Source organism: Bos taurus, chromosome 2 (genome assembly GCF_002263795.3).
Source record: "Bos taurus isolate L1 Dominette 01449 registration number 42190680 breed Hereford chromosome 2, ARS-UCD2.0, whole genome shotgun sequence".
NCBI lineage: Eukaryota > Metazoa > Chordata > Mammalia > Artiodactyla > Bovidae > Bos > Bos taurus.
The window spans coordinates 93,451,209-93,468,114 of NC_037329.1; the positions used below are offsets into that span (position 1 = coordinate 93,451,209).

General features: G+C 39.0%; 1 protein-coding gene across 2 annotated transcripts in view; it reads left to right on the top strand.

The window, feature by feature from the left end:
- Positions 1-16,906, top strand: part of PARD3B (par-3 family cell polarity regulator beta) — a 1,167,183-nt gene that overhangs the window by 657,711 nt on the left and 492,566 nt on the right. For both annotated transcript variants that reach the window (XM_002685527.5, XM_005202765.5), the window contains exon 10: positions 270-398. In XM_002685527.5, the coding sequence (XP_002685573.1) occupies positions 270-398 (129 nt within the window). The remainder of the gene's footprint in view (positions 1-269; positions 399-16,906) is intronic.

Below are 16,906 nucleotides of genomic sequence, written 5' to 3' on the forward strand. Positions count from 1 at the left end.
GATTTGTCTTCTCTAAGAATGTGATGTCTTAGGGAAAAACTGCCGATGCCAATTACTGAATGTCTGAGACTGTCCAGTGCCATAGTAATGATGGCTGGCATATTGCTAGTATCATAAACATGATTGGTTTGGACTCGCATACTCAGTTTTCAGCTTCCCAGAATTTCCTTGATCATGAGAGCCCATTTGCTGCATGCTTTCAAAAACCGTCTAGGGCGGACAGGCTGGCAGTGTTGTAACTTGGCTGCTTATATGCTTGTCTGCATTAGGTCAATGGCAGAGATGTCACTGGACGAACTCAGGAAGAGCTTGTGGCCATGCTGAGGAGCACTAAGCAGGGAGAGACTGCATCGCTGGTCATAGCCCGCCAAGAAGGAACTTTCCTACCCCGAGAGCTGGTAATGTTCAGATCACAGTCATACTGAGTTTTCAGCAAAGCACATCATACACTTACTGAATTCATAATAGCTGAGAAATGAGTTCTAAGTCATAGGCTTAATTTGTTGGAGGAAAAAAAAAGAGTGAATCACACAGAGAGTTTTGCCCCATTTGGAGTATCACTGTTTTAGAAAGATGATGCAGTGAGATGGGTAAATGCAAACAGTGCTTCAAATATATGAATATGAAAACACCCTTCAAGGAAGCAATTTAACAATATTCAACTTAATAAAATGCACATCGAGTATATGCTATGGCCTAGGCCCCATGCAAAACACCATCAGCAGAAATGTTCATGGTCCTACCTCAATGCAGTTTGCAGTCCAAAGGGAAATTAAAATATAACCAAATATTTTAAATGGTGATAAAGATTATGAAAGCAAGTTGCAGAGTGCTACAGTAATACCTTACAAGGGAATTAACTTCATCTTGAAGCCTGGGAAAGACGTCTCAAGAAAGAGAACTTCAAGTCTTATTAAAAACGTGTATCCTTTGACCTAGTAACTACAATTTTAGTAATTTGTCCCAAACTAATCATCAAAGATGTGGGAAAAATTCTTCTACATTGATTTTTTTTCTCCAGTCCTATTTATTGCAGTGATATATTGAGCACAGTACGACCAGGAGGTATTGGTTAAATAAATAACTGGATAGCTTTCCAATGAAATATAATAAGTACTTAAATCATCTCTGTGAAGAATTAATAAGAATATGAGAGAATGTACAGGATATATTAAGTAAAAAGTTGGGCATGAAGTGATATATACAGTATGACAATAACATTAAGAATCTTTATAAAATATCTGGAAGGAGGTGCACCCAGATTGTCAGTGCATTATGCCATATTTTCATTTTCTCGTTTTTTTTTTTTACTACTGACACATAATATTTATTGTTGAAATATTTAAGGATGATTTAGAAAATTCAGAGGATTTTTATGACTAATACTAAAGAAGAATAGATATGAGAAAAAGGAATTTTAATTATCTTTTAATTTTTATTTTCTTTGAATCTATGTAAGAAATGGCAAAGGCACATATGGGTAATATGATAGGTTTTCCTTGAGTTAGATCATCAGAACAGTGAGTGTTAGTTGACAAAATTGAGTAAGGCTATGGTTTTTCCTGTGGTCATGTATGGATGTGAGAGTTGGACTGTGAAGAAGGCTGAACGCCAAAGAATTGATGCTTTTGAACTGTGGTGTTGGAGAAGACTCTTGAGAGTCCCTTGGACTGCAAGGAGATCCAACCAGTCCATTCTGAAGATCAGCCCTGGGATTTCTTTGGAAGGAATGATGCTAAAGCTGAAACTCCAATACTTTGGCCACCTCATGCGAAGAGTTGACTCGTTGGAAAAGACGCTGATGCTGGGAGGGATTGGGGGCAGGAGGAGAAGGGGACGACAGAGGATGAGATGGCTGGATGGCATCACTGACTCCATGGTTGTGAGTCTGAGTGAACTCCAGGAGTTGGTGATGGACAGGGAGGCCTGGCGTGCTGCGATTCATGGGGTTGCAAAGAGTGAGACATGACTGAGCGACTGAACTAAGAACTAAGTATAGTTAACTTGAAAAAAAAAATTTAGTACTGATAATTGCTATCACATATATAAAGAATTATTATACAGATTAGAAAGTAAATTTTAACCTGTTGCTTCAGATAGTTTATGTCCATTAATTTACTTACCAATTAATCCAAAAAACAAATTGTTGAGCATGCATTGTGCACTAATTTGAAGGTTCTGGGGATAAAAAAATAATAATAAAGACTAATTTCCTGCCCTATGTGAGCCTGTTCCAAAATAAATGGCTGGAAGTGATAACATTACAAGCGCTTTCTAGCTGTTAGAGCTGTCCAAGAAGGAAATAGATTATTTAGCATACTGAAACAGAACCTGCCTCACCATCTGTCAAAGATGCTCTAGAAACAGTTCTCCCATTGGTAAGATGATAAGACTAGACAATGTCTAAGACACCTACTCTGGGTCTAATATTGTGTTGCTGCTGCTTCTGCTGCTAAGTTGCTTCAGTCGTGTCCGACCCTATGCGACCCCATAGACGGCAGCCCACCAGGCTCCCCCGTCCCTGGGATTCTCCAGGCAAAACCACTGGAGTGGGTTGCCATTTCCTCCTGCAGTGCATGAAAGTGAAAAATGAAAGTGAAGTCACTCAGTCGTGTCTGACTCTTAGCGACCCCATGGACTGCAGCCTACCAGGCTCCTCCGCCCATGGGATTTTCCAGGCAAGAGTACTGGAGTAGGTTGCCATTGCCTTCTCTGAATATTCTGTTACATGTGTTTAAATACAAGTTTGAATAGACAGCCTTCCTGAACCAATGCTCATATATTAACCCTCCTTAGTACTAGCCAAAGGCACCTCTTCTTTCTATGTTCCTGTACCATAGAATTTCTTTTTGATCTTCCTTCTCTTTCCCATCATCTTACCCGTTTTTCCTTGTATCCTATTGTATGCTTTGAGAAGATCCATGATAAAATAGGGAAGGGTAGATGCACTTACCATCTCCTTTCTGCTAGTTGACCCAGCCACTTTGGAAGGCAGAATCTTGAGTTTCTGCCTCATCTCACTGAAGCGCCTTACAGTTCCTAAAGAGATATGCTGTCAAAATTTGAAGTCTTGCCTGGGAAATCCCATGGATGGAGGAGTCTGGTGGGCTGCAGTCCATGGGGTCGCTAGGAGTTGGACATGACTGAGCGACTTCACTTTCACTTTTCACTTTCATGCATTGGAGAAGGAAATGGCAACCCACTCCAGTGTTTTTGCCTGGAGAATCCCAGGGACTGGGGAACCTGGTGGGCTGCCATCTGTGGGGTCGCAGAGAGTCGAACATGACTGAAGCAACTTAGCAGCAGCAGCAGACTTTTTAAAATCTAAATCCAGATAGATTTTTTTCTTCCATCTTTTATTTATCCAAAGACCTTGATCTTTTTTCTACAAGGGTCAAAGTGAAAGGGAACAATATAAAAAGGGGCTTCCCTGACAGCTCAAGTGGTAAAGAGTCTGCCTGCAATACAGGAGACTGGTTCAATCCCTGGATCAGGAATATCTGCTGGAGGAGTAAAGGGCAATCCACTCTGATATTCTTGCCTGGAAAATCTCCTGGACAGAGGAACCTGGCAGACCCCAGCCCACAGGGTCACAAAGAGTCAGACAGGCCAAAGGAGGCAGCATGGATATATAGCAGGAAGCCCTTATAGTTCTTGTTCAATTTTTGGTTGCTGGTGATAAAAACTCAAAACAAAACAAAACAAAAACCTCAGTAGGACTATATACTTGTTTAAGGGATAGGAGAACAAGGAAGGAACTTTTGTATAATACAGAACATCTGTATTCTGATGAGCTATGGTCCTGGGAGGACTAAAATCCTGAATGTAAAGAGAAATATCTCAGGCAGTCCATAGGCATGAAGAAGAACCCAACAGCAGAATTCCAACTAGAAACTTAAGCCCTAATGAGTCCCCTCATTCCCAATTGAACAGTTCTTTATACCCTTTTCCCATATGTCCATTAGAATTCCCAAATGCACTAATTCCTTCTTCCTAGAAGCTCTCCCCATCCCTCAAACCCCTACTCTCCCCGTCCCAATAAGGGGGAAAAGGATGTTGATCTTGGTGCAGTTTGGAACTCTGAAAACATTTTTAGTTTAGTCAAACAAATTAGTCAAATTTAGTCAAACACACTTATATCTAGAAGTTAGCAAATGGAATAATAGAATTTTTGGACTAAAGGGAGCTGAAAGATACACACAATACTCAGTGTGTTAGCGATGTTTATTTCTTCTAGTACATTACCACTTCTGTAGTATTGTAAACACAGTACTATATAGGTATTATGGGGTAAATAGATTTGGGCAGGCTTACCTGGGACTAACAACTACTTTGAACATTGTTTTCTTCTTCATTGTTTTAAAATGTACTCTGGTGCAAAATACTGAATTACAGACAAAACTTGTATAACCAACCAAATTTACAAGCCAGGCAGCCTGTACATATTCTTTCACTCTTATTTAATATAATTTCGTGAAATTGGATTTCTATTCCAGAAAATGATATCGTAGCCCAAGCCCACCAGGGAGCATATTAACTTTATTGTGCAACTATGAGATAATGAGTGAAAATAAATTCTGTGTTCTCATCATTTTCCGTGTTACACAAAATTTGGAGGGCATGTGGTTAGTATCCATTCTCTTGGAATCCCCTGGCAAATAGTCTTTTTAAAAATTATATGACTTCTAACTATCCAAATATGTGGAATATGTAACCACAGCAAAGCAAGCGCCTTTGAGGCTTACTTAAGTAATGGGGACCCAGAATCTTTGTTTTGGAAAAATATGGAATAATATTATTTTTCCAGCCCAAATACCTGTCTTGAATGCTAAATAGCAGGAACTCTGCAGGAAGTTTATAAAGCAGTCACGTGTGGCATGCATGGGGCTCTTTCAGTGGGAAATATTCAGAGTGTGGAATTGGACTCTTCGAAAGCACAGAATGAAGAGCGTGCGACGTGATGCATCTTTGTGTTTCTCTTTCAGAAAAAAAGCAAAGGTGGTATCATTTCAGTCTCTTCTCCCTTATTTTGAATGATGCACCCACTTGACTTTCCATTAAAAACCTGGCAGGATGAAGGAAGGACAGCACTTCCTGCTTTTGTCTGATTCTGTCTCCTTTGAAGAAAACAAACTGTTTATTGGTTTCCTGTTCTGAGAAACTGTCCTCTCGCTTTTGTTAAGCCGTGCTATTTCGTGAGCTCTGTACCCTCTTAACAGCACTGCTCTGCCTGTTTTCTGACAGTTAAATCTTCCTTACTTCCTTGTTATCATTAACTTCCTGTGAAGTCTTAACTCTCACCGCCAAGGGAGCGTGTGGTCAGCAGTTCCACAGGAAGGCCCAGTATAGGATGGTCTCTCAGATGTGACCCTCTGTCATTCCAAAGGCCCCAGCATTCATTTCCTGGTCATTTCTCCTGACTTGCCACATAAGAGAACAGTGCTGAATTCCTGTGTTTGCTGGTCCAAGCCTTCCTTCCTGAGCAATTTGGTCAGTATCACAAGTATGATGGCACATTTAGCCAACTTTCCAACTGCCACAGGCTGGGTTGAAAAGCAAATGAAGGGAATTTATATAATAGCATCATCACTATTTAGCTCTCTCTAGTATCTTTACCAAAAGAACTGTACTTCAAAGGTGATCTTGGTAGAATCCTAGTCCAGAAGATCCTTTGATGTTCTCATCCTCTTACTGGGTGAGAGTTTATTAAAGAAATGTTCACACGAGGAACATTTTTGCAAAAGGGACTTTGAGATTAGTATTGGTAATAGAATCAGAAGGTAAATCTGCTGTGTTTGTGATCGTACTTGAAAACTGTGCTACTTATTCAGTGGTTCGTTTGGTCTGTTCTGTGAGAGACATGGTCTACAAATTTTTTTCCATTCTTGATACCTGAAATTCTTTTTGTCTTTTGCCAAGTGTCAAATAAAGCTAATATTCCATTTAGAAAAAATCCTGAAAATGAAAAGTTTTTTGTGTATTCCTTGACTTTATTTTTAAGGACTTCAGAGAAAGAGGCATTGGCTTATTTGCCATGTATGTATCAGGTATGTGGCTGTCTCGTTTCATTTACTGGGGGAAAAGAACTATTCTGCCATTTCATTGTTAACCTCTTTAACATTTCATGTTCTGACCTGCTGCCTTATCTTTAAATTATCCTGAAAATCACAGCAACTCCTGGTGGGTAAAACAAGCTGAGAAAATTTCAAATGTATTTATAATTTCTACCTGCCAAGTTTGCCTGCTATTAAGCGCTGGCCTCTGCAAGGGGGATTAACTGTATTTCAAGCAAGCAAGTTGCTCCTGCTTGGAATGATTGAGATCCCAAAGTTAGCCATGTTTGTCATGCTGATCTGACCTTCACTTAGGAACATTGCTTTTGCTGAGAAAAAAAAATGATGCAGGCATATGTGGAAGCTCCCCGAATAGCTGCTGAAATTCTAACACTACAGTATCTACCAGTCCCTGTATCTACCTTCTCAAATGACACATGGCCTAAACTTCTTCATGGTCCTTCTTCCTAAGTAAAAGCTTCATATCTCAAATGTCAAATTATTTAACATCATGAATCATACAAGAATTTTAGTTTGAAATTTTAGATGAACCTCATTTAACTGATACATTATTTTATTTCCCTTTGGCTATTTGATTCAAAATGACCCCATGCTTAATTAACCAAGGTACTTAAGGAAGAATGAATATTATAGTGGTTATTTGTGGAAAAGGAGCAGAAATTGAAGGATGGTTTCAGAATGATTTTTCTACCCAAACCAAAGTGCATGAGTTATGTTTTAGAATTTAAATAATTACGCAGAAACCAAAATGCATTGCTATATTTTATAGATTCTCCAAGTAACTCGGTTCTCTGACTTCAGATGGAGTCCTGGCTAAGACACAGTCTCCATTTCTGCCTCTTTCTGCAGTAATTTCTGTTTACTTCTTCCTGCATTTCCACTCAACCAGTAGTCCAGACTCGGAAAGATGAACTTCAGAGTCAATAAAATGTGTTCCTGCCTTCAAAAAGGGTCTAGCCCATAAAGAAAAAAAAGAGTGGGTTCATCAAATTATACAACTGAAGGGTTTGGATTCAAAGTTGGGGACCAAAAAAACTTATAAAAACATAAAGGTCCTTGAGAAGAATTTTGATGATTGAGTAGGATTTCAAAATGCAGAGCCACAAGAGAGAAGGAAAAAGCAAATTTAAATACTGAGATTGAAAAATACAGAATATATCAAGGAGATACTAAACAGCCCACCCTAGTAGATTACTGATCAAGGAGCTAACATGAGAAAGTGTTTGAAAGGGGCAAAGGGGTATTAGATTCCTGCTTAAAGCTATTCCAGTTCACTAGAATGTGATGGTTAGGAGCTTGGGATCTGATACTAGCCATTCCTGGGTTGGATCCTGATTGACTGAGTGGCCTTGGGTAAGTTACTTCCCTGTGCTCCCACTCCTCATTAAAAAAATGGGGATCAGATTAATATCTACTTAAGAGATTGTCTATTAGCATTAAATGAGATACGTATGTAGTACTTAGAACCAGGCACATGCAATGGGATTCAGCAAATGTTACTTGTTATCAGCATTGCTCATCTCAATGAGAGATAATTAAGTGCACAGTTAGGACACCCCAGTCATTGGGAATGGAGATAGAAAACTTCGGCTTTGGCATCTGATAGACGTTGGGTTAATAGAATGAGGTATATCAGAAACTCCCAAGTTTTGAATTTGGGTGGCTAGAAATAGAAGATATATAAACAGGTTTGGAAAAGAAACAATTATTTTTGGCCTAGAATTGTATTCCTTTTATGCCTCCCAAGCTGATCTATGAATTGTCACTGTTTTTCCTTCTCTCTACTCTCGAGCCATGCCAGGCTTTTTTTCACTTGTTTAAGATGTTACCAGAGCCCTCTCCATGCCAAATATTTCCTGTGAGACTCCCCTCTGCTTAGAACACCCCTTCCCTTCTCTTTCACCATTCAATTCCTTAAGATATTTACTTAACAGAACCTGCTTGAACCCCCTAAGTCTGGGATATGGGGCTCCAGTTAGGTTTGCGTTTATATTCAGAACTCCCCTTACCATGTCTCTGAATCACCTTAAGAACAAATAGCAATTAAGAGTCCAGGTTTGGGGGTCTCATGGCCTCAATGTGAACCCCTCTCTCACAATCTTAATCTCTCAGTGCCTTAATTTCTTCATTTGTTAAATAAGGACAATGATAGCACCCACTTTGTAGGGTTGTTATGAGAATTAGTTGAACATAGATGCTAACACACAGTCCAATAATGTTGACTCCTGTTGTTATTTCCTGTGTCTGGTGGACACTGTGTGCTCAGTAAATATTTGTTGACCGAATAACTGAAAGCTATGCATTATTAAAATAGATGATATAGAAAGCTAGAAAAGGTATCACTGAAAGAGCTATTACCCCTAATCTATACCTAATCTGTATTTCATGCATTATCCATCCTACTACAGTCATTTTAAACCAAAAAAAAAAAATATTCAGCGATTTCCCTAGACATCAGAGCTCTAGCAACTTCTAACTACACATAAGACAATGGGGGTAGGGATAGTATTAAATGTAAGTGACAGTTTAGGTCGTTTAAATGATCATGAAGACATCTGCCTGATCTAGTTGTACAGTTTATTTGTAAAGGCATATAAAAATAAGTAGCAGTATATTTTATTTTAAAATATTAAAGTCATTTTTGAAATATTAATGTAGTTTAAAGCACCTTCAAAATGTTTCAGTCTTGGCTACCATAACTTCTTAGAACAGTGGTCCTCAAAGCATGGTCTCAGACCAGCAGTGTAGCACCACCTGAGAATTTGTTAAACATGCAAATTCTCAGGCTCCCTGAAGACTTAAGAAATCAGAAACTCTAGGGGTGGAGCCCAAAGATGGATTTTACCATACACTCCAGATGGTTCTGACGCCCCCTCAAATTTGAAAACCATTAGTTATAAAGAGTTATAAGGCCTGTAGGATGACTTAGTACCCATAGCTGACTAGCTCCAATAATCACATTTTCAACTTTATTTTTTTTATTCTACAAACAATTTATTGCTCTGTGAAAAGTATTCAATGAAAGTTTCAGGCCCAATTGAGTTGCGTCCCTTTGGCCACGTGCCCTTCATTTTGGCAAAGGGCCAGTGCTCAGCGCAATCCAGTTACTCAACTCAATTACACCTGATCCATTTAGGCAAACTCAATTGTACTTGACTTTTTCAGGCCCAACTCGATTGTGCTCTAAAATTTCCACACTCAATTTGATTGTGCTCAAAATGTGTTATGTGACATCTTGTAACTTGTAGATTTAGACAGATACGAAAGGGAAGTACTTTTAGAGAAACTTAGAAGATTGGGTTATTGACACTTGTTTGCAGTTACACTTGGTTTTCCCCATCTATTTGCCATGAAGTGATGGGACCGGATACCATGATCTTAGTTTTTTGAATGTTGGTTTTTAAAATACCTTTTTCACTTTCCTCTTCCACCCTCATCAAGAGACTCTTTAGATCCTCCTCAAGATAGGTAAAAAGTGGAAAGAGTGACAGCTTTATTTTGGGGGGGCTCCAGAACCACTGTGGATGGTGACTGCAGCCTAAAAATTAAAAGACACTTGCTCCTTGGAAGAAAAGCTATGGCAAACCTAGCCAGTGTATTAAAAAGCAGAGACATCACTTTGCCAACAAAGGCCCCTTTAGTCAATGCTGTGGTTTTCCAGTAGTCATGTACAGATGTGAGAGTTGGACCATAAAGAAGGCTGAACAATGAAGAACTGATGCTTTCAAATTGTGGTGCTGGAGATGACTCTTGAGAGTCCCTTGGACTGCAAGGAAATCAAACTAGTCAATCCTAAAGGAAATCAATCTTGCATATTCATTGGAAGGACTCCTGATGAAGCTGAAGCTCCAGTGCTTTGGCCACCTGATGTGAAGAGTTGACTCACTGGAAAAGACCCTGATGCTGGGAAAGATTGAAGGCAGGAGGAGAAGGGGATGACAGAGGATGAGATGGTTGGATGGCTTTACCAACTCAATGGACATGAGTTTGAACAAACTCTGGGAAACAGTGAAGGACAGGGAAGCCTGGTGTGCTGCAGTTCAGGGGGTCACAAAGAGTTGGACATGACTTAGGGACTGAACAAGAACAAACTTTATCTCCAGCATGAAATGCTACAGGGAAGGTGTCATGGGCCATACTCTACCATCCCCATTCTGCTCTGTTGAACACAGGTCAGACTTTACAAAGCTCCTAAGAAAGTGATCCTCACGTCCTGTCACAAAGCCACCATGCTTAGCTGTTCCCATTCATTTCATTTTAAAGATGGCAGAAAATGAGTCATAGAGATATTTCTCCTTACCAAAAGATGTTTGTTTGTGAAAATCAGAAATATTTTTAAAGGAAGACTTCCACCTCGCTGAGATAAGCATAACACCTTCTCACTCATGCTATGTACTAAAAGACCAGGCTCTTAATCTCTGCCAGTTTTTAAAATGTGTTCAAGAACCCACAAGCCTGAGGGATTAATAGTCATCAGCTACTCCCTGGGCAGTACTCATACCTAAAAGAATTCTACTGAACCCTTGTCAGCAAAATCTAGTCTTGATAAAATAGATGATGATAAATGCTCTGGTTCAGCATTATTAAAACAGATGGAGGAAGTGCTGGCCATTTTGCCAGTTTGTATGACTTCCAGGTGTCAGAGTGAAAATACTTAATGGGTTTTATCACAAGGCTGGTTTTGTTGGAGTTTAGAAGATGGTGGAAGGAGGAGCATTCTGTGCTGAAAAGAAGCTCTCCTGACATTTCAGAGGACCAGGGCCTAATTACATTCTCTTGCAAAGTTAAGGATGAAGAGCCATGAGATCCAGCTGTACTCTCATGGCATAAGACATATGTCTTATTAGTGGCCACTGAAGCCATGATTAGGCTTCTGGAGGCTAGAAAAAAAGAAGCATTTTCTGAATATACATGTTTAAACAGCACAGAAAAAGGAATCTTGTGACCAACCACGGACTCTATCCTTCTTATTATCCAGTTAGCCAAATGTTACCAGTAATTCATGCCAGCTGTTGATATGGAGCAGCTGGATAAGAAGGTGGTTACAAAGCTCGGGGGATGACCTTGATTTGCCTAATTACCCCGATGCCTGTGATCTGTACATTCGTTAAGGTACACTCAGTGTAAGATAAGGAAACGCGTTCATTTTGTAAAGGATATTTAAAGATTAAGGGGGAAATATGTACTGCCTTAATTGATTGTGGTTGACTTTTCCAGCTGTTATCAAAGTAAATACCACACATGTGAAACTGCCACAAGAGTCCCTTTCACTTTGAAAGTATACTGAGAGGTTTGAACACATTTCATCTGCCTGTTTTTCAAGAAATTGTGTGATCTTTATCGTTAAAGAATATCAGCTTAAGATGGTTACTTTTTTTTTCTCTTCCTAAGGGCTGATAAAACAGAGATAGATGCTTAAATAACAATCTGTTGCCTCTTACCTCTTCCCATGCCCCATCCCCAAAGATTGTCTGGGCAATGACTTTTAAATACGTTCTCATTATGTTTAATGAGTACGCAGAATGTATGACGCATAATGCACCAGTAGATAAGTGCCCTTTAACTGAACTTGTCAGATATAATAAAACATTGAAGGAGTTAAGATGCGCTTTTCTTTAAGATATTATAATTATTTAAATTAAGATTCCCAAGTACATATCATGTATTATTCAATACCTTTTGCTGCCTTAAGAGAGCACTAGCTCCAGTCTTAGTTCGCTCTGTAAAAAAGAATGTTTTATCACAGCAGTGAGAAGACAAATGAACGTTTAATATTGTTATGTCTCTTTAAGTTTACCCTTCTTTAAATCTGCCCCAATGGCAGGATATTCAATTATAAATGAGTTCAATTATGTTTCCTGGCCACTTATTGAGTTATATGAAGGACTTTTATCACCGAGTCTTTCTGTAATTAATTCTTTGCATTTCTTAGAGGCTTAGGACCTAAGGAAGGATTGTTTAACAGCTTCAAATGTTTCCATTTTATTATACTTTTTCTTTTCTTTTCCTTCCTATCTTTTCTTTCTTGCTCTAGCCTATCATTCTGCCTTTCTAGAAGCAAATAACACTTAGTATGGTATCCCTTAATTGCAGAATATTTTTATTTCTATATTACATTAAAACACCAGGTGGTGACGAAGAAGAAGATAATAGTACATTACATTCAATTACATTAAAATGCCAGTAGTAGATGAAGATGGTGGTAGAATGGAGAAATACATCATCCCCAAGAACCGCAAAGCATCCCCTTGCCAGTCTTTGTTGCAGAAATATCAGTGCCTTGGCTCCTGGTTTATGGAGCTATCAGCCTTAGCACCCTGCTTGTGAGTTACAGAGTTTCAACCTGACTCAAACGGGCTCCCTTATCTCCTTCCTAGAAAATACATATTTCATCTATAGACTCTTGACTTCCCATTGGAGGGGAAAACACATAGAAACAAACAACCAAAAACATAGAGAGTGACAAAATACAAAAACACCCAACCACAACATCTTACCCTTGCTTACAGTCCATCTCCCTGAGATCAGATGCTTCTCATCCATGATACACAGAGACTGATGTCAGGAGATCCATCTTCTTACACCTCCATTTCTCTCTATTTCTGGGTCCACTTTGATTGTTGTTGTTGTTTAGTGGCTAAGTCATGTCCGACTCTTTTGTGGCCCTATGGACTGTAGACCACCAAGCTCCTCTGTCAATGGGATTTCCCAAGCAAGAATACTGGAGTGGGTTTCCATTTCCTTCTCCAGGGGATCTTCCTGAGCCAGGGATTGAGGACACATCTCCTGCATTGGCAGGTGGATTCTTTACCACTGAGCTACCAGGGAAGCCCCCACACTGATGATCAGTTCAATTCAGTTCAGTCGCTCAGTTATGTCTGACTCTTCGCGACCCCATGGACCACAACACACCAGGCCTCCCTGTCCATCACCAACAGCCAGAGTCCACTCAAACTCATCTCCATTGAGTCGGTGATGCCATCTGCCATCTCATCCTCTGTTGTCCCCTTCTCCTACTGCCTTCAATCTTTCCCAGCATCAGGGTCTTTTCAAATAAGTCAGCTCTTCATATCAGGTAGCCAAAATATTGGAGTTTCAGCTTCAACATCAGTCCTTCCAATGAACACTCAGGAGTGACTCTCTTTAGGATGGACTGGTTGGATCTCCTTGCAGTCCAGGGGACTCTCAAGAGTCTTCTCCAACATCACAGTTCAAAAGCATCAGTTCTTTGGTGCTCAGCTTTCTTTATAGTCCAATTCCATATCCATACATGACTACTGGAAAAACCATAGCCTTGACGAGACAGACCTTTGTTGGTAAAGTAATGTCTCTGCTTTTTAATATGCTCTCTAGGTTGGTCATAACTTTCCTTCCAAGGAGTAAGCGTCTTTTAATTTCATGGCTGCAGTCACTATCTGTAGTGATTTTGGAGCCCCAAAAAATAAAGTCAGCCACTGTTTCCGCTGTTTCCCCATCTATTTGCCATGAAAGTGATGGGACTGTATGCCATGATCTTACTTTCCTGAATGTTTAGCTTTAAGCTAACTTTTTCACTCTCCTCTTTCACTTTCATCAAGAGGCTTTTTCGTTCTTCACTTTCTGCCATAGGGGTGGTGTCATCTGCATATCTGAGGTTATTGATATTTCTCCTGGCAATCTTGATTCCAGCTTGTGCTTCTTCCAGACCAGCGTTTCTCATGATGTACTCTGCATATAAGTTAAATAAGCAGGGTGACAATATACAGCCTTGACGTACTCTTTTCCCTATTTGGAACCCATCTGTTGTTCCATGTCCAGTTCTAACTTGCTTCATGCCCTGCATACAGGTTTCTCAAGAGGCAGGTCAGGTGGTCTGGTATTCCCATGTCTTTCAGAATTTTCCACAGTTTATTGTGATCCACACAGTCAAAGGCTTTGGCATAGCCAATAAAGCAGAAATATATGTTTTTCTGGAACTCTCTTGCTTTTTTGATGATCCAGCGGATGTTTGCAATTTGATCTCTGGTTCCTCTGCACTTTCTAGAACACTGATGATAACAGGACCCAATTGTTCAGTGAATATTTACTGAACATCTATTTCCAGTTCAGGTAATCAAATACTCATTGTTTATTTGGGCTAGATATTGTGCCAGGCACTGGGTATTCTCAGATGTACTTTGTCATGATCCGTGAACTACAGGAGCTTATTGAGTGCCATCAGAGAAAAAGGATAAGAATATGGCATGATGTCTACCATCTGTGTGGAAAGCTAGTGGGAGGGAAATTTAAGGAAGAAGCTGAGAGATTAATAGTGAACTAGAAGTTACAGAAGGAAAAAATGTTAATCAGGACTAAAAGTTATACAAAGAAAGTTAAAATCATGAAACATTTCATATATGAGGTTGGACATGGACTGGACCATGGATGAATTCAAAGAACTGAAGAGAGAGAAACTAAGAGGAATATGGAGAAGCATGAGCCAAAGACAGAAAGGAAAACTGAGAAAAGGAAGGAGAAAAGAAGCATCTTGATTATAGTGATATTATTGTTGACCACTAATGCTATCACATGAGCAAAATCTGCAAGTCTGTAATAAGACCAGTTCTAAGGATAGAAAATCCATCAAATATGAATTTGATATCTCTTTTATTACCTCTTTTATAAGGTCTCTGTTTAGAAGTTCTGTATTTCGGCTTATTCATTGAACTTGCATTCAGCTGGAGCATCTACTGGACTGGAAAGTCCAAGAAGGCCTCCCCTACAAGGTTTTCAGTTGTTGCTGGCTGTTGGGTGGAGCACCTTGGTTCTCCTTCATGTGCCTTCTCATCCTCCAGAAGGCAGTGCATCTTCTTACATGACATTCTCAAGACAGCAAAAGAAGACTATTAAGGCCCAGTGTCAAAAGTTGCATAATGTTACTTCTGCCTCATTCTCTTGGTCAAAGCAAGTTACACAGTCAATCAAAGTTCAAGAGAGAGGTGAATAGATTCTACATTTGGACAGAAAGAGCAGTAGTCATGTTTCAAGGAATTCACTGGGGCCAATACTACAATCTCTCACATTAACTTAGGAAAGTTTGAAAATACACTATTCTGTAGCAGAGTGAGTATTGGATGTAAGATTCAGTTACTGACCCAGGACTTCTATAGCATGGTTGAGTTTTTAGAAAAGCCATTTAACTTCTTGGGTCTTATCTTTCTAAATTCCATTCACAGACATTTTTATTGTGTTCCTTCTCAATGCAAATAGAGTGCAAGAAATAGAAAAGCAGATAAGTCATTCCCCTTTCCCTACTTTGTTTAGCAACGTTTTAACCATGACATAAATTTACTAAACATAAATTCATGTCCCTATTCTGGATACTTTTCTCCCTGAATGAGGGATATGCTTTTCCTTTTTTTCCTCCCATCCCTTATAGAGATTTACTCTTCTATAGTAGATGCCCACTACCTGGCTTGGGGGCCATGAATCAGAGGTGGGCTGTGTAGACAGTGAAAAACTATTAAGTACTAAAATTAAATTATCAGAATAAAAAGTAATTTGTCAGTAAAATGAGAGATTTTTCTTATCTATAAAATGAGAAGACTAAACTACATGGCTCCTAAACTACATGCTTCCTACTGGAAAATTCTATTCTATGAATTTCTGTGCATCAAATCTTGGCATGACATTCCATACAGATAGTGCCTGAATTATGTATGATCTGTATATATAAATGGAGTTCTCTGAGTGGTGTTCCACAGTTCTGAACGCCATGGGAGCTTTGGATCTAAAGAATACGTTCTCCTAAGTAAATGTAGAGCTAACAATTTGCCAACAGATATCTCTCTTCTGGCTATCTTTTCAACCCCCTGCCATGTGGTGCCTGTTGCCATAGTATTTAGTAGATACAGAGGGCCCCCTTTCAAAACTCTCTCGACACCACCATATGGGTACCACCACAGCCAGTTCAAAAGAGAATGTGTTCCTTCTTTCCTAAATATGAAATTCAGATATATTTTCCTATAGAACATCCTTAAATATGGTCTATCCAGTGGAATGTAAAATTACTATATACTATTTTGGAGATACCAAGGAGTGAGCAAATAATGCTGGCTAATTGAAGCCTACACACAGTCTACCAGCATTTCTTTTGAGGAAAAAAAAAAATTGAATTCCAAGAATCAAATTTACAAACAGGCTTATAGCATAAAACCTTTTTTCTAACTAGAAATTGCCTTTTCTGTACCCACCATCACAGTTTATTTAAAGCTTATTTCCATTATACATAGAGAAAAATGAATGAGTTACAAACACTATTCATTACTGTTTGGGATAATATTCATCCTTAATGCAATTAAAAAAAAGAAACCTGGTTTCTGGATTCTTCTATTAGAAAAATATGACTGTGTCAACAATAACAACTTATTGAAAACTTGGCAGATATTTTCAATGTTATTATTAATGCAAGGCACCTTAGTTCCTCTTGGGTACTAGATAGATTTTAAATAAATTATATAAATATTAATGAAATTATTAACTTGATAATTTTATGTGCTATCTCGGCACACAAGAAAATTAAACAAAGATGAAGGCTGCTGAATTGTTCATGTGTGAGAACATACATAACAGTGACTTCTTTCCAATATTGTAGGGAGATGGAAGTGCGCTAGATCGAGCCTTGTCTGCAGCTGCATAACTGAGTACGATTGTAAAATATATGTATGCAATTTTTCATGTTGGTTAAGTTAATAACATGCCACTATAATTTGTGTACCTCTGAAATAGGAACCAAATCATGTATATCCTAGCTGGAAAGTAAAGGCAAAATGCCTATAAACAAGCTAGAGGCTTATTTTTTTTTTCTTTTTTAA